The following is a 25173-nucleotide window of genomic DNA, read 5'->3' on the forward strand; positions in this document are numbered from 1 at the left end:
GCACCATTTTTGAAACCGAGCAAAGAGAAAGATTACAAACCAGATTACTGCCCTTTCATGTTTCATGTCACTTTGTAAACTTGTATTGTATCATACATAGACTGGTGCACAGCAAAGCATCTCTATTTAAAAGACAAACAAATGAAGCCGTTTAGCAGAATGTGATGTAGTGCATACTGGTTTTAAAGTTCTGTTCTGATGCATCTTTTTAACATGCTGGTGCTCCTCTTACCTGAGACAATGAGGCGGGCGCTATTGCTCTGTCGGGTCTCTCCTGTGTACCGATGGCGTGTCATACACCTGTAGTTGTATAGCCCGTCTTCCATTTGCACATCCAGGATATACAGCGCTCCCGTGGATGTGATGAGAAACCGTGACACTGGAGAGAAACAGAAAAATAAAAGATATTAAGCAACTGCACATTGCTAACACACTGTACGAAACGATGCTGAACAGTACAGTACAAATCTTTGAAAAACAATAAAACCGAAGCACCATTTTAAAATGACTTCTTGCATAAATACTCCAACTGCCTGTGGGCCAGCCAGTACCAAATATCTCACCTTTATGTGACCTAATGTGATTGTACTGTATGTAGCCTCTGGTCAATCAGTATAATGTTGAACATTTTGGAACAGCTATTTGTAGATGCAGTGCAGGATCTCCTTATGATTTATGAGCCCAAACTGAGCACCTATTCAGCATTCAGCACGTGAAATGTTTAAAATGCTACATGGAACACTTTAAATCTAAAACGTACACTTAGATTAATTAAACTGTGTCTTCATGTTTTGCCAACTTCTAACTGGTGGCATCTAAAACACTGCGTGTGACGGATGAATTGAACAAACAAATAGATCCGTTGCTTCCTGATTTCATCACAGGAGGCAACTAGCATTGTGAATCAAATACTATTCGGTAGTCACAGGGTATAGAGGAGGAAACATGTATTCATTTTTATGCACTGGATTCACTACCTTAGCATTCTAAAAGGAGGAAATACAGAAAATCCAATATTGAAGTCTCTTAGCAAATATTTGCAAGTCAAGTGAGGTACACAGCTCTGTGTGATTGTAGTCACCAAACATCTGCTGCAGCCCATTTAGCTCAGCACAGCTCTGAGGCGCAGTGACAAGGCTGTGTGTTGTGTAGCGGTGTAACACAGCTCGTTATCATGTAGCTCATCGCTCTCTTCTCTCTCTCTCTGGGGAAACTCGCTGTCTCTCTCTCACACAGGTTCTCTCTCTTTTTTCCTGCTCCAGACTAAAGCGCAGGGAGCCAGGGATCACAGAGCGCTTTGATAAGGTATGGCTGTGCAGGTCGGATGTGCTAATATCATGCTAATATAATGCTAATTTGCCGTGAACACATGGAAGTAGAGAGAGGTTGTCAGTGTTTATGAGGAGTGATGTGTGCTGTAGCTGGTGGCTGTGGGGGTATTTCATGTCACCAATGATGGAGAAGCCAATCTGGGATGGGGATCAAATGGGGCCGCCGTATGGTGGGGGATTCTGGCAAGATTGCTAGAGATATCATAATGCAGACTTTATGAGGTGTTGAATTACCCTCATTTAGACCTGTCATGACAGTTTAACACTGATTAAGACTGCTGGTACCAGTTCTTTTGCAGCACATGCCTAAAATAATGGAAAGCAGTGTAATAGTGCAAAAACATTTGATCATTGTGTAAAAGATGATTCTCTGCAATAGCCCAACAATAAATCACCGATTACTGCAAACATCAGTGAAAAATGAAAGTCGCTACTGGCATCTACATTTATGTCTTGGATATTCCAGGAAGCCTTATTATCCACTTTAGGTGCAAAAAGAACAAAATGAGCTAAACTTTTAATCTGATTTCCCAGACAGTGTCGGTGCAATAAAAAAAAGCATGAATGAGAGGACAGACAGAAATGGGGGAGAAAACAGGAGGAGAGTGAAGAATACACAGAGGAGGGTAGTGAGGATGCTATTGTAAGCAAGTGTTGACCTAGTTAGAAATAAGAGACCATGGATTTGATATCCTGAAGGTGTTTCTTTCAGCTTGAGGCTGAGACACATTAATATGTGACAAACAACCAGTGACAAAAGAAAGAGCAGCCGGACAGGTATGTGTGTTTCCACAGCTTGTAATTACCCAAGCATAAAGACAAGCCACAAAACACTATCAAATTTAAATGTACCTGGCTGCAAATGCAGTTCGTCTTCAAGGAAAGAAACCATTCAGAGAAAGCAGATATGAAAAGAGTCTTCCCTCTCTCCTTTTCCCTTCTTTCCCTCTGAAAGTTGTCTGGCATCAAAAGCTGACAGGCTTATGAATGAGAGGGGCTTTCATAAGAACAGACAGCCTGTCACTGTGACAAAAGGCCTGGCCTGGGAGAGGGGTGTATGCCTGTGTTTTAAATGCATGCTGAAACAGAACCACACACAGACTCACACATATGTGTCCATGCTTGTGTATACCAAAGACTGGTATAGGATATTTGTGAGAATTCCATGTATCTTTAGAATCGGAAAGATTACAATGTCATCATTACATTGAAGTAACATGAAGGAATAGTGAAAAAAACCCTGTTGCTGAACAGCTCAGTGAAAAGACAGCACTCTTATGTATGTATGAGTGAAGAATGCATTACAACAAAAAGTAGCACACTTTGCATGGATTGTGGTACCTTATAGTGTGTCACAGAAATTTATCAAAAATTCTGTCATGTTCTCCTATATATCAGTTTTGCATATTTCCAAGTGCACATAATGAAAAAAAAAAAGTAACACAATAAAAACCATACACATGATTTATGCATATGTGTATAGCATAGCGGCAGCAGTGCTAGTAACCTTATGTCTTGTTTTCAGTACATGTGTCAAAGAATCTTTTTGTAGCCTGATCCCTCCCCAGCAATGTCCTACAGATATATCCCTGATATCCAACACTCACTTCATTCAGGAGAGACATCTCATGTGAGTGGTACCCATAAACCATCCACCTCCATGAGGAAAACAATTCCTCTATAAGGAAGAGGAATAAAGTAAGATTCCAGTATGTGGTTACAAAATGCATATTATGTCCATTTCATTTTCAGTGGTGGTGACTGTGTGGAGGGTTTTGAAAAAGTGAACTCAGCACTGAAGAATATGTGTTACTGTTATACAGGAAGTTAAGGAATCCATCGAATAGTATTAAATTAATGTGATACAGCGTTTTCACTTTTAAAGCGAAACAGCATTAAACGGCGTTCTGTTATTTTTTCTACCCCTTGTCAGCTTCATGGAACTACTATACTTTGACACCAAACACTTTTGAGGTGACCAAACTAAGTAATTAGCTAGATGGAAAGGAGCCTCTCTGCATTATTGTCTTTGTGTACTCACTGTACACGCAGTATTTCATCATCATACTTTTGAAAATAAGCCTTTTGTTTAGACTGACAAAAGGGGACATGTTTTTACTTTTCATAACAGTTCTTGATAATAAGAGGTCTGATTTTTGTAGATTCTACATCTTATAGCACTGTTTAGCATCTTATTAGCAGGAGGTAAATTAACATGTAAGATAGGGCATATTTAGACAACTGCAGTAAGGACTGAAGCTGGCAGTGGTATAAAAACTGTTCAGAGCTATTGTAATTGATTACATTCATGATTCTTGGTTAGATTCCACTTCTTTCTTCCCAGAGCCGGCTCACACTCACTACCAACAACAGAATTGATTGTCTGACACAGAGCTGCAGGCCTACATCACTGTGTGTGCATGTCCTTGTAAGCTGAGGGCATTTCTGTGTGTGCTCCTACTACTGCATTTATCTCAAATCCCATTTGCTTGTGTGTCTGTATATTAAAGTCTTTGTGTGTGTGAGTATACATGTTTCTGTGCATGAGTGCATGCAAGTGAGTGTGAATGTGTTTATGCTGCATACAGCTGCATGGAGGAATGGTCAATAACACTGGTCTACAAGCAAAATGCTTCCTGGATAAGAGTAGTGAAATTTTACTAACTTTTGGTCACTTTTAAAGAAAAAATAAGTCAGAAGTGCCAATTAGCTATAGTTTTCAAGATACAGTATTAGGTCAAATTGTGAAACTTCTTGAAAATTAATGAGAAATCGAGTCCCATTTCAAACGGGAATATATTTGTCTGAGACATAATCGATTTAAAACAGTGATTCCAAACAAGAATACTATCATGTTGAATAGAAATTTGATTGAGCATCATGTATTTGATACATTACTTGCAGAAAACCTGTGTCTTGAAAGTTAAGGTAATGTATTAATGTAGAGATATTTCTTGATGAGCAGCACGAGTTGACCTGTGGATTATAATTCCCATGCAGCCGGTTTCATAACTGAAAAGTTGCCAGGACCTGATATTTCTATGGAACTCTTGTGTTTTTTAACTCTGGAAGCAGATATGCCTCGAAACTGTGTAAACAATGCAGATAATTTCTGTTATATTTGTGGTGAGGTAACCTTTGCATCACAAAAGCGGACTCTAACAGCAATAGTGAGAAAAGCATACCATCTTTATTTTGGATGCAAAATAGGTGACCAGGACAAAAGCTGAGCCCCACATTATTGCTGTAACACATGTGCATCAAATCTACGCCAGTGGCTCAACAAGAAAAGAAAATCTCTGCCTTTTGCAGTTCCAATGATTTGGCGTGAACCAACAGATCACACTACTGATTGTTATTTTTGTATGGTACCCCCAGTTGCAAGTGGTATTTCCAGAAAGAAAAAATGGACAGTGCAATATCCAAATATTCCATCAGCTCTTCGCCCTGTGCCTCATGGAGAAGACCTACCAGTTCCTGATGCACCAGAATCTTACTCCTTAGACTCTGATGATGACCAAGATGATGATCAGGATGCAGCTAGTCCTGAGCCATCAACATCAGCTGATCCAGACTTCAGGCTGTCACATTCCTCTCCTGAACCACACCTTATATCTCAGAGTGAACTGAATGACCTAGTCAGGGATTTGGAACTGCCTAAGAGTAAAGCAGAGCTGTTGGGCTCCAGGCTGCAACAATGGAATCTCCTGGAGAGTGATATCAGGATCTCTAGCTTTCGTGATCGCCAAAAAGGTCTGGTTGAGTTTTTTCTGATGGAAGGTGATCTGGTTTACTGCAGCGATATCAATGGCTTGATGACAGCGCTTAGCATCACTCATGATCCAGATGAATGGAGACTGTTTATCGATTCATCCAAAACCAGGCTTAAAGCAGTTTTACTCCACAATGGAAATGTTTTGCCATCCATTCCAGTTGGTCATGCCGTTCATATGAAGGAAACATATGAAAATATGAAACAGCTCTTAAGGTGTATAAAGTATGAGCAACATCAGTGGCAGATTTGCGGTGATTTGAAAGTGGTTGCACTCGTACTTGGGCTACAGGGTGGATATACAAAGTACTGCTGTTTTCTATGTGAACGTGACAGCTGAGCCAGGGAATCTCACTATGTTAGGAAAGACTGGCTGCTACGATAGTCCTTGGAGCCAGGAAAGAAAAATGTCCAACACTCACCCCTTGTTGATCCCCAGCATTTGTGCAATAAAACTTTAACATTAAGTATCTTGAAAAGAGTAGCCAACTAAGACTTTTAATGTTTGTTTTTCACTTAATTGTATCAAATTACATAAGATTTAGCAAGTTTTATCTCTGAAGCAGAGACTTCCCAAAATTTTGTAGACCAGTGTAATAACGATCGAAGGCACTCCACTACGCTTTTCCTCGCTCCTCTCTGCTCCACCTACTGCATACTAACACCGCCTGAGAGACAGCCTCCACTGTTCCTGCAGTTTGTGTGTGAGCATGCTAGACATATGAGCATGTGTTTGTGTCCACACCTGGTTGTTTTAGTGTATAATTCTTAAACTATGGCTTCACTTCACACCAGGTGGCTTGCAGGACTATCAGTCGTCTCCTCTTCCCTTCCTCGGCCCGCCCAGCTGCTTTGGCATCATTGGTGCCACAAACACAAGTCTCTTTCTGTGGAACCACACTCAATAGCTTCAATTAATCCCCATATAAGCCACACTGAGCCTGCAAGTAGACTCTTTGTTCACTCAAACTGGGAGGCTTTGCAGTTTGTCACCGAAACGAAAATTGCTTGTGCAACATAATAGAAACAGTGAGAGAAGACAAAAGTTTGTCCATATTACAATGTAACTGTCACACTTTTCACCTAGGACAGCTTGCACTGGAGTAGATATGTCATCACTGGGCATGCAGGTTAATATGTACCAAGGACTAAGAGAGCAGGACTTCTTGTGAGGTAGAACACAATGACACATGGTGACATAGCTGAGAAGTTTGACCTTTGTTTGCTGGGCAACCGTCTCCCCCAAAACATGCACTTTACCTTAAAGAGTTAGCATGGATCCCTGAATCTTTTCAATATTCTTTAATTGAGACATGAGTGGAGGAAAGATGAGATGGGAGGAGGGGTTGAAGAAAGAGAGAGAGAGAGAGAGAGAGAGAGAGAAAATAAAAGATCAAGAGAGAAAGAGCACCTCTGGGATACAACCACTCTCTGTCATCTAAAATGACTTACAAATTAGCTTACAGCTATGCGCTCCCAGTGAAGGAAAAAAAAGGCACAACTTTCATATGCTAATTCAGATCATGGCTAGGCAGAGCAATTATCAAAAAAAGTGTCAGCGCCGTCTGTCTGACAGATCTCAACAGGAACCCAGTACCTCTCTCTCTCTCTCTCTCTCTCTCTCTCTCTCTCTCTGTCTTTCTCAAATCAAACACGCTGCTGCAAGAGCAGCTACTGAATGTATCAATGTAAAGATATGATGACAATGAAAAATTACAACATGCATGAAGCAAAGACTGACTTTAGAATACCCATGTGCAACACATGGTCTTTGCAGCCCTGCTGCAATGTATTCATTTTTATCAACAGAAAATACATTGACACATGAAGACACATGGTTCAAACGTATACAACAGATCCAAGCATTTCCTTTTGCTAACTGATTCATGTCTTTAATGACCTTGAACACTTCAACCTGCACTTCTCTGACTCCTCTGAAGAAATTTTAATTGTCTGACCCGGTCAACACCAACAGTCTGGATGCCACTTATGGGAAAGCCATGGAGTCAGCAAAACAATGCACACAAAAATTGCTTCCTCATCACTCTGCTGGCAGTGTCCCCACTGTGCAACTGTCTTGGAGTGTATTAGAGAGTAGATCGTGGTCCCTGGAGACAGCTGGAGCCTACAGTGTCACCGTAACCTTGGCCACTTAAAGACATGCAGCTTCACAAAAAAATAAATAAATATAATAATCCATGCAGTTCAGCTGCACACTAACAAACCAAAAGCCAACAAGGTATCTTAACTTGGACCCAACATTTGGAGATGCACATCAAAAAAAGTGTGCAGGAGTAGTGCAATGAAGTGAAACAGAACAACACAGAGTCTGTGTTTTGGAGAATATCACCTCTGAGGTGAGTGGCTGAGAGCAGATTTGGCAAAGCTGTTGCAGAGCAATATTTCATACATTAAATATGTTTCCCAAAATATTTGCAAATATTCCTAATTACTGGGTATATGCATCTTCTAGTCCACAAAAAGAACCTGACTCTACAATTGCACAAGACAATCATTAGTTTGTAAATGTTCAAGAATGATCCTATCTCTCTGTCTAACATTTGATTCCCTTTTGTTACGGGAAACATTCATAAGCACTTTTTTATAATCTGAAACTGCTGTCATATTTTCACCATATGTAGTGCCATATTGTTTCCCACTACAAGAATGTCACACAGTGACTGGCGCCAGAATTGCCAGTGTAGTCTGTGAGTAATAATGAGCGTATGATGAGTCCAGGAGGGCCTGTGTTGTAATTAGGCCTGGTCACAGTTATTGGCAGAGTGACTCCAGTTTGATCAGGCTGGGATAAGTATCTCTATGGAGAGAGGGGACCCCACCAATTTACAGCCCCTCTAATAAAAATCATCTGTCATTCTTATAGGAGGCACACTGACAGCCGCTGGGGTTGCCATGGCAACATACTGGCCACCATTCCCTTAGCAAGCAATATTCCCAGTCCTGTAAATGGTGGAGATGTGGAATCATGCATCTATGCTATCCACTCAAATGTTTTACTGCTTACAGACACAAAAATAAACATAATCATTAAATATTATTGTATTAGATGAAGTTGCCCACATAGCATTATCAATTATTTTATTATTGATACCTCTGTGTTCAAGGACCTGGGAATACAGGATGCTGTATGCTATACAGACTGCACAGGCCTTTGGGGAAATCCGTGATTTGTGATTTTGGACTAGATAAATAAGACAGACTTGATTTCTCCTACTTACGTCACAGCATGCGGTGATAAATAATATTCTGCTCGGAGCAGAATGTTGAGCTGAACATTTTTAGCTCCTCTCAGGAAATATGGTACACTTTCACCTACCTTCTATATCACTGAGTTAACCTAGCACTGACAGCACAGCACATGAAAAAAAATATGTGTAACATTTTACAACTTCAACAATTACAATACACATACTTCACAAATAATCATCGACCACAGCTTTGCACATAAAAAACACATAAAAGAAAATGACTAGCTGACAGATTACTCAATCATTAGAAAGTTAATGTGCAATTCTGCAAAATCCTTGATCAAGCACAAATACCAAACATTGTCTGGTTCCAGCTTCAAATCTGTTTTTCTCAACTTATTAGAATTTTAAACCATTGCTTAAAAAAGAACACATTTGAAAACACCTTTAAGAAACTGTTTTTTTTATGATTGACAGAAATTTACATCAATCATAAAAAATATAGCTCAAACAATTTGACTAATCAGCATACTCATCAGCAATAAAACCAATCATTACTTGTGTCACAAGTTAAATTTGATCTATAATGACCATGGTAATATAAATGAGCTTGACTACAGGCAGATATATATATATATATATATATATATATATATATATATATATATATATATATATATATATATATATATATATATATATAAGAATAAAAATGAAACACGTAACCTTCAGTCAATAAATTCAGCTTGAGAAAACTAATCCATTTTTATGTTCTTCTATTTCTGACAAGATGCTTCTGACTCCACAGACATCCTAGAGAGCTGAGCCAGATTAGTCCAGTCATACTGTACTTTAAACGAGATGCATAAAAAGGATATGTTTTTACTTGGATAAGTGAAAGATTAAATCTCTCTCTCTAAGTGCATTTTGCTCTTCATAACTCAGAAGTACAGAAATATACAAACATACACACAAACCAAGCACCTGCTCTAATGTCTCATCACACCTGGACTACAAGCTTGAAGCCGCCTATCTGGGTCTAAACCCAATCTGCCTGCCACAGAGTTGAGTCAGAATATGCGGCTGGGCTTTTTTATTGCCGGTCCTAATCAGCAGCAGCATCCCTCTGCTCATTAACTAGACACACGCTAGCCTCAGGCTAACGGCCTCATATGTCAACCACAGATAAAGATGTCATCTTCTGCTTGACTGAATAAACCACTATTAAAACTAGATCCAAATAGACGCTGAACGATATTCAAATCAGGAGGTAACAGGGAAGCTTAAACCCTGAGGCTCTTGGCCTCATCGTTGCCCCACATTTCTCTGTCGTGTTAAAAGGCAGAGAGATTTGAGATACTGTCTGTCTCGAGAGTGTTGTGCTACAAGGCATTCGAAGTCACCACTAAACAAAATGTTCACCAATATGAGGCTTAGCGTTCAGGACAGTGTTGGAAAACTTTTTTTTTTTTTTTTGGTAATGTGAACATAGTGGATGTTTCTTTGGTTGTAGTGTTACTGGAAAATAACATAGCAGATATATGTGAAACACCTGCCATGTCAATTCAACATAAGAGATCAGTGGTGACCATTGTTAGCAGCTTTGACCATTATGCTCCACTGCTCTTGTTCATGTTCAGCAAACTGTGGGCCCAACTGTCTGCATAGACAGACCAATGAAACTCTATCTCAACAAATACAAACAGAATCAAACAATGGACACTGTCAGAATGGAGCTTATTTGTACTGGACTTCTTTGGCTGACATTGATGTACTATGACAGGATGTCTCTATTCTCTACCAGACTGATTCAAGGCAGCTGCACAAGTACGTTTTTTTCTATCAAACAAATGTTTGTCTGCAAAAAGTCAAAACTGAGAAGGGAAATCTCATCACAATAGCTTTCAAATCTCTGCCTTCCAGTGTGTGTGTATGGCTGTGTGTACAGCGTAATTAGCCAGTACTGGAGTTGAGCTATTAAACCCCTGATGGTTGTGTGTTTACAATACTATCATTTGCCTCTCTCTGGCCAACACTAAATGAGCCAGTGTTGAGCCTCAGCTGTATAATCATGAATATTCATCTCACTCTCTGTGAGACTCTCTCTCTCTCTGTGTGTGTGTGTGTGTGTGTGTGTGTGTGTGTGTGTGTGTGTGCACTGCGAGGCATTAAGGAAGCTATTCCTATCAACTCAATCACAATCCGTCACTTTGTCTGTGTAATAAGTCAAGCTGACAATAATTTTACTTATTGCCCAACCTCTAACAAAACAGGCTTTGTTTTGGGAGCTAAAAAAGAAGAAGAAAAGAACACAGTCTGTTTCTGGCCCTGCAGCTTCAAAGAGCAGTTCACCGGGTCAGGGTTATATTGGTGGGTCCCATGCAATGTTTTCTACCATTTTTGCTTCTACTTGTGCATGATGAAAGCTCAGGATCGAAGAAAGAAAAGAAAAAGCTTGAACAGTCTTTGTGCCACCTGGGAAAGAGAAGTATTAACTGCTACCAATATTCTCTTCCACTGACACACACTTATTTGTTCACACATACGGTCCATTTTCAAAGTAATGTGGTTTTAATGTAAATGTGCACATCTCAGCATGGTTATTAATTACATCTCCTAAGTGAGAACAAGACAACCCTTGAAGGCCTTGCTAAACTGTGATAACCTGAGTGTAAAAGAGTTAGTCCCATAGTGCCATTCCCTCGAGACTTCATGGCACCACATTCCCGCTTATGGAAAAGGACTTAAATACAGCGCTCATTGGTGTTTCATGGTAATTTGCAGTGGCAAGTGGAGCAGGCAATGCTGCTCTGTGAGTAAAGCAGAGGGGGCAAGAGGAGGATTAGATAATCAAACAGTGTGCCACTTTAAATAATCTCTGGCTCCTCTGGGGGAGGTGAGACTTAAAGCCGGAGCCCTTCTGCTTTAATTGTCTGATTTTCCCGTCATTACAGTTGAGGGCCTCAGTAATTCAGGCTTATTAAATATTCAGGAACCACACTGAGGAGGGGAGGAGGAGGGAGAGATGAGAGAAAGATGAAGGTGGAGAGAGAAGTAGGAGGATGTTGTGGCAAGATGAGGCACATGTGGTCAGTGCTCGATAAAGACATCTACTTTCATCCCAACTTTGAAGGAAAAACCTCTTTTATATTTATTAAAGTCTGTGCAGGGAAATTTCTGCAAGTAATGATTGGATGTTCTTGCATCAAAGGATTTAGGTAAGGATAGCAAAGACACGTACCTACCAGTGTCAAGGCGCTACCGAAATGTCCAATATATAGTGATAATAATGTAATGATTTCAAATAATCCTTCAAGAATATATTTTACAAAACATTCTCTTTTTCGGAATACAACATTTATTTTGAAGAACAGCAAAAATGTTAGCACCAAAGACTGCTGGTTCTGTCAGGACCCTTGTCTCTTACAGCTCAGGAAAAAGTACTAAGATCCTTTACTCTACTAAAGTCCCAATACCACAGTTTCAAAATACTAAAATATCACATAGTAAAAGTATTCTTTCTACAGTAAAATGTTCCCTGTGACTGATATTGAGCATGGTTGATGTTTGTAACAATGTTTGAAGAGTAATTTACTGTTCTAGCTGGTTGTGTGTGGAGCAGGTTTCAACTCATTTATAGTTAGGGAGGGGTAGTAAGAGTAGTAGTGATAGGAGTGGATGAAGCCTCAACTAGATGTTGCTTTAATGAATCTAAAGTATTGCCTCTACAGAGTACAAGGAAAATACATCTTGCAGAGTTGCACAGAGTTTATTTTAATAAAGAGTAAAACGGTGACATATGAAGGATCCTGACTCAAAGATCTGGCAACCCTCATGATGAACTGCAAGGTAGCTTTGGGAGTATGTCTATGTGATAAATGAATGATGGTGAACTTGAAGCAGCTGATATTTATACTTAAAAGTTACAAGTAAAGTTTAAAACATAATGCAATTCAAATATATAATCACTACGAGTCAGTAGATCTTAGATATAAGCAACATCAATCATTTTATCATTCTAAATTTAGGTGTAACTGTCCCCCAAACAGCACAAGATAGAAGACAATGGGTCCTTTTGTTGAGGAAAGACCGAAATGCAGAGCTGTAAATAATGACCATCATGCTTTCTTTGCCTTTAGTAACACATGTAGTCGTTATCCTCAATTATGAGTGGACTGAATAATAAACACATGTTGTTGGCAGTGTTTGGCCATAATGTATTTACTTAATCAACCTAAGGAAACTTGAATTATGGAGCCAAATATGCAGACTTAAAGAAGGGGCAGACATACAGAATCTCAGGTGTGGTTTAAAAATCTCACACCACCATGAGACCACTTAATATTTAAATATGACTTATTAATTCATGTCTTATAGATACATTAATATCATAAAATGGAAAAGTATTTAAATCTAAAATAATCCACCTAATACAGTTCCCGTTTGGAACAAGTTATATAAACTAATACAAATTACCAAAAGCAATTGTCATTTGGAATCCACTCGTTGTGTACATATACATACACTTGCACAACTGCCCTAAATAAAAGATGTGCATGCCTAACCTACGTACTACCATTTCGGGAATAATGCTACAGCACATTTTTACATTTGGATTCTTTAGTGTTGTTTTTAACCTTTTGTTACTTTCATGTGTTAAAGTCGTGTCATTTTGGATAACGTCTCTCAGCAAACAGCACCGAAATGCAAACAGAATTAGGAACTATATTATGAACACTACCAGTCAAAGTTTGGAACACCTTCTCATTCAACGGTTTTATTTAATTATTTTATACATTGTAGATTAACACTGAAGACATTAAACTATAAAAGAATACACATGGAATTATGTTGTACACAAAAAAGTGCTAATCTTCAGTATTAATCTACAATGTAGAAAATACTAGAAATAAATAAAAAGCACTGAATGAGAAGGTGTGTCCAAACTTAACTACCTTGACTGATAATGTATATATGTATATTTTTGTTTCAGATCTTTGGGTCATGGACAAACCGGACTCCACTGGACCTCCTGATAAACATGCTGAGAGGTGCTCTCCATGGTGCTGAACCAGGCTGCTGAAGAGAAGCAACAATTCATGAATGACAATCAGGACTCTGCACAAGCTCAGTAAATGGGCATATTAAGTTAGAAATATAGACTGTTAAAATTGAACACCTGATGTCATTCAAAGAAATTTCACAAACTGAGGAAAACTTTGACCTCTGCTTTGTATTAGATGAGCAGAATGGATCCATTAATGGATCAAACTGTTATTTTTCCTACTAATGGAGCTAGTCTGAAATTCAAAGAAGAAATCCTGACAGGTTAAAACCACTCTGACGAGCTGCGAATATGAAAGTCTATAAATGAAAATGGTGAAAGCCACATTACAGTGATTATACAGAAGGCAAAGAAGCGACAGAGTGCTTCTCTCTAATGAGTCATCGTGTCTGATCCTGGCCTGGAGCTACAGCCTCCATCCACAACTCTGCAGAAACTACATCTTGACATGACGTTAACTCTAGTTTTCAGTCCATAAAAGCACAGTTTTCATAAAATTAGGGTCAGCGTCTGCCAATCGAACAAGATAATATTAATAATCCCTGATGCAAATACACTTGTTTAAAGGTTTTATTGAATCAAATGACATTTTTCTGATCCTAATGCACTGAATCATTGTCTCATTTATTAAAACTGATGAAACCGTATTAAAATATATGATGAAGAATCTGATTTTAAAACAGCCATAACGATCCTGCACAACATTATATGAAGAATAACATTAAAACTCCTGGATTTGAAATTTTATTTGAGTTAAAGTACGCATATAATGTCAGTAGAACCTAAAGGAATTCATTAAACAGAATGATCATGTTCAAAATGTTAAACATTTAACATTAATGAAATAAAATTGTTTGTAGCACTGGAATGCAGTTGGATGAGTTAGAGCTTATTTAAATAGCAGTATTTTATAAACTGTTAAGTATTTAGTATTACTGCTGGTACGACAATTTTGATTCATTACCATACTAACTAATATTTTTTTTTAAACTATTATAGATCTATGTAGATTTTTGCAGAACGTAAACCTGAGGAAGTCTCACCAGCCACCAAAAAAAGTACAATATGTCCCTCTGAATCATACAGTGGGCTAAAAGTATTAAGTAAAACAAAATGGAAGTAAATAAACAAGTTGGTAAAGTGAATTTAAAAGTAAAAAATCTACTTTAAAAGCTGTATGAGAGTGAACAGCTTGAATTTTATCAATACTTACGTGGACACAAAAAACTGAGTACTCCAGAAACTGAGACAAAGTATTTTGATATAACACACACAGGCCAAGTGCATCATGGCAAATGTGAACCCTCCTCTCTCTGTGACTGGCCAAAACTTTCACAAATGTGAATGAATAATTTTCACATTAAATAGATCCTCAAAAATGAAACTCTTGTCCTGTTCTGAACGCACAGCTGGAAAAATGACAATTGACAATTTTAAGGTTAAAAAAAGCACACAGTTCTCTATTATGTAATTTTTATGCACTAGGGTGTACAATCACTCAGAAAAATAGTTACAGTTAGACAGAGAGCAGGTTGAGTAAACAATAAGGGTCCACTCATTTGTTTTTTTCAGGGTTGATACCAATCATTTGTTACTGATTGTAATCATCAAGATCAGTAATCAATATTTAGAAAAGATGCACATTTGCAGTAAAAAGGTAATCATGGGGTTGAAATTTAGATTAACACAAACTCTAACACAAACGCATTTTGAAACATCTTATTTATGGTTTATTTATGCTTTCCACATGTTGAACCAAAAGAGATGTTTTCACATTTATTAAGTGTTGATTAGCTGTTACTTTTGACATATAACCATCCAAACAGTGCTATGGCAGGACATTGTGTGGTAACTGCGAATACAGCGAGGCAGCTGCATCAGAGTAACCTGTTTTCAGATTTATTTATTTTATCGGGAATGATACCATCATCATTAAATTTCTGATTATTGAATTTGCCAGGCCAGCAACTGGCTAACCCATAAAATCACCTGATTTGAAATTGCTGCCTGGTTCACTTGGTTCAACATTTTCTGATTAACAAAACTAAAACCTGCAATCACAAAAACAGAATATTCATGAGGATCTGTTTAAACAATTGTGCACACATATTGGATCAATAATGAGTGCAGCAATTAACTGCTGAACAATGTGATTACGAATCTTCTAAACTAGTACACACACGTACACACACATATTTACACACAAAGATGTTGATTCTGAAGAGTAGCTTTTTGAGGAATGACTCAGATACTGAACGATGTAAAAAAGCAGTGAACAGATAATGTTGTTCATCTGACCATTATTATACAAAAAAAAAGGAAGAATAAATCGTCAGGTACTGTGTGGCATCGGATTTTTAGATTTGGTAAATTTAGCCCAATAGTTTAATGGAACCACAAGGTTATTGCAGAAGCACATTAAAAAAAAAATACAAAACACTGCCGTACTCACATTTAAGGAGGATGGCACTTACTGACATATCAAATTCCCAAATAATATTGATCAAAATGAAACAGTTATCAGCTGATTAACATCAGTGATGTCAGAAGTCTTTAACAGCCTGACTCGGCACGCTGTTCATCTCCTCCACATCTCCAGTGGATAGAAAGAGACACACCCCTCGTTTGCAGGGTGACTCGACTACCGTGTAATCAAATTCTCACAGCAGCCTCTACCAATCCCACAATGGCTCAAAATCACAGCAAAAAACATCTCTCCTTTCCCTTTATATCATCACATTTCAATTTCACCTCCCTCTCTCTTCCCATCTCCTTCTTTGTCGCTGCCCTCTCTGTCTGTTTGCTTTTTAAGTCTCGCCTTTTCCTTGGTGTTTCCCTTTCCTCCTTCTCCTCCATCCCCCACCTCTCTCTCCCCACAGAGCATTAGCTTGCAGTGGTCAGGCCGCTTGACAGCTGCTCCACCTGAAGAATATCAATCAATGTTGCTGTGGAGACAGAATCAGACTCCCCCTTCTTTTCCTTTCGCCGTCTTGGTCCTGCGTGTTGCTGCTCACAGACGAACATGATTCGGAATGTGTTTGCTTCTCTAAAGTGTAAATTAATCATCAGGCCCAAAAAAGGTGTGAATATTTAGATAGCGTTTAACTTCTTGAACTGATCTATTACAGGACCATACTTTGACACCTTCTGCTGCTAATTTCTTTGAGGTGTGACTAATTGAGTTGTGGATGCAAACCCCAAGATGTCTCAGACTATCACTCCAGATGAGCCAGGCAGACAGGCGTGGGATGAAAGTGTCTATCACTGCTAAAACATGACAAAGGAGTGAGCACTGTACAAATCATGTTGCTCAATATAGGACCGCAGTCAAAATGCTACTAATCACCACTAAGGACTTATCTGGTCACCCATGCAGAAAAAAGGAGTTTTAAATCGTTGTGTATATTTCTCTGTGATATTTTATTCTATGCATATTTGTCAAACTGCAGGAACCCTGGTACTAAAAAAAGCAATGAGGATGTCATTAAAAAAATCAGTTGAGTCATTTTAAAAACAGGTTGTAATTATATCACCTGGCAACAATTCCTCATGGATGGTGCAATTGTCAAGAGACCAATCCCATTCTTTCCTTTAATTGCTCCAATCTACCTCCCATACACTCCCATGCAATGCCACTTTGAGCCATTCCCCAAACACGGCCCCAACCATGCTGCTGTACACAGCGCTAAGCAGTGAAATGACTCCCCACAGACCCATCGTCAGTGGCACTAGTGCCAGGCCCGCCAGCGGAGGGTTAAGTAAATATTGGGCAAAGCAGCTGCTCTCAGAGTACCATCGTCTGCCTGTGTTCCTGCCTGGTCCCAGCCTGGTATAAATCACACACAGCAATTAGTGCCACACTGTCCCCCTGCCCTCGTTAAACAACCCCGCCCGCTGAGGAAGCCCATAAACGCCAGACACCAGCCTGCATGGGTGAGAGAGGGAGGGATGGATGGATGGATGGATGGATGCACACTCAAGCAGTGGATCACAGTTTTAAAGAATAAATAAACATTTTAAACTTTGGACATTGTCATTCTTGTGCTCCACTGTAAACACTGTCGTTTACATTGCAAACACAAACTAAGCAAATACATTACCCAAGATATTTACATCCGGAGGAAAAAGGCAGAATGCATCGCAGTTGAAATGTGAGCTGTGCAACCAGAGCCCTTATGGAGAGGTGATCAAATCCTTATGCACAGTTGAGATTATACAGCATTAAGCAAATATTGGGCCGACCCAAAATACGGCCAAAAATGGGCACCAGGTACATCAATTAACCATTCAGTCACATGTAGTGCATCACAGAAGACAACAGCTGATACTGAATCTTGAATGCCTCAAAACATCCTGACAATAAGTCTAGCCTGTCAGGTATTTTTAAACCGTCCCTTGCTTTGTATGACAACTTCCACAACATCTCTGTGACAGTGACCAACATAAGTACAGAATGCTCTTCTGTACAAAAGGCACTTGAAAAGACAGAAAACTTGTAGCGTTTTCTTGGTGGGATTTTTTTTGTAGGCTTTCATGAACAGAAGACTGTCAGATCCTACACATTTGTTTCTGGAAGTCAATCCCTGGCATCTCCTTTCTGGCGAAAAAAAATGATCAGTTATGATTGGTCAGGAACAAACGTGTGGTTTGTCATGTCACTCAGCTGAGTCACCAAGAAAAAAATCTATCCAGCAAGATGAAAGGTCACCTAACTCTGCCTCCTTCTGCCAGCTCAAACAAATCCATTAAAATGGCAGCAGTAACTGTCCTCCCTCACAAAAACTGAATAAATTCTGTGCATGCCCTCATGTCCTTAACCATATTAGTGCCCAATTAGTATACAGATCCAATCACAGCGCTGGTGAAATGTACATAGTGCTAATTAAAACTGTGTCAATGTAAAGACCAATGAATGAGATGTCATTATCCAGATAAAAAAAATCAAGCCAGAAATACCATGTTTGGGTTTAAATAGATCTCATGACATAAGAAAATAAGAATACCTGAAGTAATGATTTGCAATTAAGTTAAAAGAAATCCCAAATATCTGAGCTAGGTTGTACAAAATCCACCAAGACTAGAACTTTAGATGCATGTGGATATGACCCTTAGAAGGTAGGATGAAAACATGACACTTCAATTTTTCCAACAAGAGAAGATGAACCACGTATTTTTTTCATGGCTACTTTTTTTGGACAAATAAAGGTGTGCAGCCTTCAACGAGGAGGAGAGTGGTGCCTTGCAAAAGATCAACGATGCAATTAAAGCGGTGATGTGTGGGCAGAGTGGCTGCAATTTATTTGGTCAAAAAAAAAAAACTTTTAAATCAGCATACTGAGAGAGAAACTTGAACGTATCAGGAAGGTCTTCAGAGGCGGCAAGAAACTGCAGTGAGGCGGCCAAATAGAGACTATCCTGTCATGACTGCGTTGCTCATTGCTGTGAATAAAGATCATAAAAATGCAGCTCAATCTTATTTGAATATAAGAAACTACTCAGGACTAGAACTCAACTAATACCATATTGTTTAGCCTGACACCCCTATTGAAGCATTTTTTTTTTGTCTTTGCTATACGTAATTTAATTTAACACAGATATAGCTGGATATATATGTTTTCTTCATTTTTTCTGTTTGGAATTTATTTTGTTGGTTGACATTCAATGAACTAATATTAAATAACAACATAATTAACTAATATATAATCCAGATTTTTTCTAATGTGCATTTACTGTACCAAAGTTAGAACAGCTGAGGATATTTCTCTATAAAAACATAGTTTTAGTTCTTAATGTGAATTATTTTAAAGCTTTAGAGCCTTTGTCATTAATACTTTCAGATATAAGGCTATGTTGTCAGGGCCTAAGACATGAGTGAAACATTTCAACATTAACATACAGTTACACATATGATTATTTGGCCGTAGAATAGTAACGTTTTGGTCATACTAATTGTATTCACACCACAGTTAATATTTTGTTTCTAAATGAGAAAAGCAATCTAAATAATTTAATGAACACATTGGTAATACTGTCACTCTAGGCCTGTTTTTATATCTATGTTTGCAACCATTACTGACGTAAACAATTCACAAACAAAATCTGAAAAAAAAGATATGTCAGCTTTGCAGTGACAGCCAATACATCAAAGATGAGCCTGTGACGGCCTAATTTATGATGCAGGCTCTGAAAAGTGCTAATCAATGATTACTGAGCTGATTTTTATCATTCATCAACTGCGATGGCCATGATCTAAAATAGCCAATTAAACCTTCAATGTAATTTAGCCGACAACAGCTCATGAAAGGACAAAAACAGCGGCTGGTGAGAGGAGAAATAGCCATCAGCACCTCTATTACCATATTGCTCTAAATTACCACAATCGCCGGGGGAGCATTTAACATGCCACCACCCAGTGGAGAAAAAAAAGTCTCACAAATAATGTCAGAGTGAATGTAACTGATTTACATTCTGCTCTCTTTGTGACTGTGCTACCAGTTGCTGTTGTGTCCAGGGTAATTAGGAGGTAATGAGAACGTAATTGGGCATTGGGCGCATTGAGAGATGGAGAAACGGTGAAAGACAGACAGACAGACAGAGCTCAGGTGCTGAATGACTCGTCTAAGACACAATGCTGTATGGGCAGACACTCCAACACCACCACCACCACCTGACTGCCACTCACAGACGACAAGGCAGGGGAGAGGGGGATGAAGGAGGTGGGTGGACTGATATGAAGGAGGGGGATGGGGCGATATGGCTGGAGCAGGTGGAAAATGCTGGTTAGCAGCAGTGCTACTGGTGCTGGAAATGCAGGAAAAAAAAAGAACTCATTCTAGGACCACTTGCTTTGTACACGTGGTTTTCCAGTATTCTTATTTCATATCTTTATTCCCTACCGTTTGTTTTTTCTACATTTTTTTTCTTGCCTTGTCTTGTCTGCTCTGTGGTGCATACGTGGATAAGAGCTATAGAGAGGAAGACAATTGTGCAACAGCATTCTTTGTGAAATATGCCTCCCTGCAATTTCCCTTGTCTCTGTCAGACTCAGACAGATTCTCCTGTTTAGGTGCATTGTGAGAGGGAGAAAGACAGAAAGAGAGACAGACAGAGAAAGAGAGAGAGAGGGAGACAGAGAGGTGAGCTGGTTACTGTGGCAACCAGGAGAGTGACTCTTAGGCATTGGCATATGCATAGGGAGGGGGAGAGGGAGAGAGATAGAGCCGCAGAGGGAGAGGAGGTGGAGAGAGGAGAGCGCTGGTGAAGGGATGTAGTGGAGGGAGTGGAGGTTGGTGGTGGTAGTAGGGGGAGGGTGGGGTGGAGGAGGTAGAGTGCAGGAGGCAGATCAGAGGGAGGTGTCAGTGGGTTACTGCGCACAGAGAGATTCACCCTCTTTTTCTACCCTGGCAGAAGAAAGGGAAGCAGAAACAAAAGGAGCTGTCTTTTGAATGGTCGCTATGCTGGATTGGACTGTCAGCGCTTCCTCCTAACAACCTCACTTAGCTTGCTGTTCCCACTCCCAGACACTTCCTGACTCTCTCTCGCTCTGTGTCTTTGTCAGAACACACTACGCTCTTGAGTCTATTGCAGGTGATTCTGTGATTGAATTTTACCACCAATAAAAACAGTTGCACTAAATGTCTAGGTCTGAGCATTAAAATGAATAACGTAGTTTGCACTTATGTGAACCTTCATCTGATTGCTATTTTATAGCTGCTATTTCTTTTCTTAATTATTCCCTTTATTGTTTATTATATAAAACATCAGAGAATTATGAGCTCAGGCAGATCTCTTGATTCTCTGACCAATAACAGGTTTGGTTTGCTATCATGGTAAGAAAACGAAGGGCAGTGAGGGTATAGTACTTTTGGAAAAAAAGACATTATACATTCTTCCTAATCCAGAGAATACAATAGAATAGAAGAATAGTGGGTGATGAAATATAGTTTGCTCAAACCAATGCATTCAAAGGTTTTCTAGCTTTACTTAGTCTAGTATGTTTAGCAACTTATAACTAATATTTACTACTTTGTTGCATATGGGCAATATAACTGACATTACTGAGTCATTTTGCTTACTGACTGACTAACTGCTGTCATCTACTTGTGCTACTGGCACATTCTGTGGCAGTATCTACTGTTATTTTGCACTCTAAATTCTCAATAAGAAAAGTTATATTCTCATTTTAAAATAAGACTACAGGCCGTTTTCCATTGCAGGAATTTGCAGGCTCTTTTGCATGTTCCAGCGGCAAGAACTGCCTCTGGAGAACCTCTTTCAGGGCTGTTTTCAGGCAAGAAAAAAGCACCTACTCCAGGGTAGGTACCTCTGAGTGGCCCTGAAACAAGGACAAGTGTCATTTGTTTGCCCTCTTGATGTTCTTGTTGAATAGCAGTGTTCTTCTCTCTAAAATAACCGTGAACAACATAAAATTTACCATATATGCCAAGATAACAAACCTCCATCATATTTCCGACATGCTTGTAAAAGTAGAATTAAGTCCAGTCGCGACCATTTGTCGTTGTTCTCTTGTACTCAGAGTTAATAACGTAGTTGCAGCTACTGGATACTATGAAGAGCAGCCAACTGTTTAAAACAATGAACATAAACTTATTTAGAGTAGCAAGTGTTTCCAGTATATTTGACGGATCAACAACGTTCAGCAGTACAAGCCCCAACCTGAATGTTCCTGAATCTGCAGAAAGCCTTTCCTGAGCAGGGACTTCCTGGGGGCATGAAATGATCTCCCTGAAACTTCAGTTAGAGCCTGGTTCCTCTGGTGGAAATCCAGGGAGAGAAACTGAGTTCCTTAAAAGGTCCGACATTCACCGAGGAAAGTTCCTGGGGTGAAAACACAGTTTTTACTAGCGACCATAAGCTAATGTCAGACCAATTAGGGCCGCAGTCACAAAATCCAAGTACACTGAAATGAGAAAAAAAAGCATTTTTTGACCTTTTCATCTTTAACGGGAATAATTTGTTAGATCTATCTTTAAAATTTACAGTGTCACTTTAAACAAACCAATTAATATGAAAATAGCTGCTTTTTTCATAATCCATTTATTACAGTCGAATCATACCTGAATTGCTTCCACCTGAACTACTTGAGAATTTGCCTGATTTGTCAATGTAAACTTGGCATTTTTGTTGTGATTAGGCCAATTAACCTTTTTACTCCTTCCAGAGGCATTGTTGCTTTCCTGGCCTGTTGTGAAGACAAGAGGAGGATGATAGTAACTACCCTCTGACCTTATGACAGGAGCCCACAGAGAAACAGACTGCCAGAGACAAACAGAGCCATGGGGTGGGTGTAATGAATATGCTGCCCCCTATGGTGGGGATGACCTTATAAACAACAACAAACTGTCACTATGGCCAGGCCTGCTGGGAGCTGCCCTCTGTACAAGGGCAAATGGCCTGGAATTCACTGGACAGAAGAGCCAAAGCTTGCAGAGGAGACTCTTATGAGTTGTTATAACACTGGACAAGGTCTTTGGATGCCAGGGTTTATTGCAAACGTTGTAAAATACAAATTGTTTTATCAGCCACTCTCAGCAGCAAATGAAACGTTTCCATTCATCTAGCAGCCAGTTGATGAGACCACATGAGCTCTGTGTTGGATGTTAAACATATGAATCAGCGTTTTGCAACATTGCATATTACAAACACAGGATGGCACAGCATCCACTTTCATCCTAAGTTATTTGTTGTATTTATGCAGGTACATCATCAAAAGTCTCATCGATGCGGACGCAGTAAATGCGCTCCTACTGTGTCGTGTAGTGCTAAGTGACTGCTTTTGTTATACAAGACAAGCTACGCCTGCAATTGCTGTGATCTCAGCCAGGTGTTCCAAATCAAACAGCAAAGAGACATCCTCATGTTTCAACGGGGACTTTCATGTCACCATGAAGGAGACAGGGAAGAGCGGCAGTGGAAGGTTAGAAGTCAGAGCAAGGCATATGGCATCTTGAATTTTGGGCAATGAGAACTGACAGGTTAACTGAACATTTGGCGGGGGGTAGCAAGCAGTAGGGGTGCACAGGGGAAGAAGTGGAGGGTGTGTGTGTGTGTGTGTGTGTGTGTGTGTGTGTGTGTGTGTGTGTGTGTGTGTGTGTGTGTGTGTGTGTGTGTGTGTGTGTGTGTGTTTTGGGTAGGAGGAGTAGGTGGGTAAGGTTGCTAAACACTCCCATCTGTTCGTATCCCGAGGCGCTTCTAGGGCAGTTAGCTACTGTCTTATGCAGATGAGGTGTTGCTGTGCTGGCTCCTTCCACTTACAGCGGAAAATAATGATATAAATATATAAATATATTTGAATAATAGCAATGGCACGATGGGGAAACAAGGAGCAGCAGGGTCAAGCTGTTTCCTAGGGAGCATTTGCTTTATACCAAGTGATGATCACAGCTCTTCCAGGATGTGTGAGTGCCGTCACTATGTCCTCATTAGAGTTTGTCTTCCTCTGGGCCCCAGCACTGTCCCGGGAGAGAGATCTGCTTAAAAGGGGTCCTCTATGCACACTGACATGCATTATACAAGCCATGAAGCTATAGTAGAATACTAAGCCATATGCCTGTAGCCAGTGTTTAACTGAAATTAGTGTTTAAACTACAAGCAACAACAAAACACAAGCCTATGTAATTATTATTCGGAACACCAGGTACAACATATTTTTCTGCAAATGTATTTTAGTTCGGGCCATTGAAAGCAAACATGTTGAATTCACTGGTTGTATTCTAAAAGTAAGAAAACTGGACACCCCACTGACATTTACAACTAAACATACAGCTTCACATGGCCACTGGAAGACATGCTAAATGAGAGACTGCACTGAGTTACTATAGTTAGTAGAACAGAGCCTCGCCTGCATTTGACCTTGACAGTTTATTTATCTGTATGAACATGCAGTGTGGTAGTTTGTCATTTGTTTATTTTACAGATTCCCATTAATATTTGCATCAGCAGTTGCTAATTGTCCTGGGGTTCACACTATCACTAAGGATTTGTCAGCATGTTCATAGTCCTGTAAACACTGACTCCAACCTACACAGCGGCTTTCTCAGAATGAAAGAGGTTTAAAGGGGTAATTGAGTGAGATTCTTGCATCACCCACATTCCTTTTCTTAGATACAGTCATGTCATGTGTGTACTCCTACTAAATGATAGCATATTCAAATGAGGATAAGGAGCTTTTGATGGAATAAGGGGGGAGAGTAGGAGATAAAAAAAAAAACGACTGTAGAAGTGGAGGAAGGAAAGCAAAGCCTAGAATGATTTGAATCTGGTAAACTGTCAGAGAGAGGGATTACCCAACCAAATCCCTGGCGAAAATAGAGGCCCAAGTTATTTACTAGCCTTACAACCAGCTGCAAACCATCTGTACTTAATTGTAAGACACAAACTTTATGAAGATCAACTAGGGATTTGGCCACAAAGCCTCTTACGCTGCTGAATTGGTGTCTCTGCTTCGAGGGAGAGTATGGGAGGGTGTTTGAGACTTGTCATGTGCTTTGGAGGACATAGACTCCACTGCTCTCACTGGTCTCTCTTATCGTCCCATCCTACTGAATTCTGAACAGTAAGAGGTGGTGTGAAGAGGCAGGGAATTAAAACATGCTTTACAAAGCATACAAGCAGTATAGACTGGAACCTAGACGAGCCAGATCAGTGTGCACAGACACAAACTTACACACACGACTGGTCATGGCCAGCATCAAAACATTTAATTGGCTTGAGCCACAGTGCTTTTTAGCATGAGGGCAGTCATTAGGTCCTGATTAGGCATGTAAATGACCTAGT

At 39.6% G+C, this 25173-nt stretch overlaps 1 protein-coding gene across 4 annotated transcripts in view; it reads right to left on the reverse strand.

Annotated features, from left to right (window-relative positions):
* dscama (Down syndrome cell adhesion molecule a) overlaps positions 1-25173 on the reverse strand; it is a 100913-nt gene that overhangs the window by 37356 nt on the left and 38384 nt on the right. For all 4 annotated transcript variants that reach the window (XM_055017271.1, XM_023292786.3, XM_023292785.3 and 1 more), the window contains exon 4: positions 233-379. In XM_055017271.1, coding sequence (XP_054873246.1) covers positions 233-379 — 147 coding nt within the window. The remainder of the gene's footprint in view (positions 1-232; positions 380-25173) is intronic.

This window comes from Amphiprion ocellaris, chromosome 14, assembly GCF_022539595.1.
Source record: "Amphiprion ocellaris isolate individual 3 ecotype Okinawa chromosome 14, ASM2253959v1, whole genome shotgun sequence".
Lineage (NCBI taxonomy): Eukaryota > Metazoa > Chordata > Actinopteri > Pomacentridae > Amphiprion > Amphiprion ocellaris.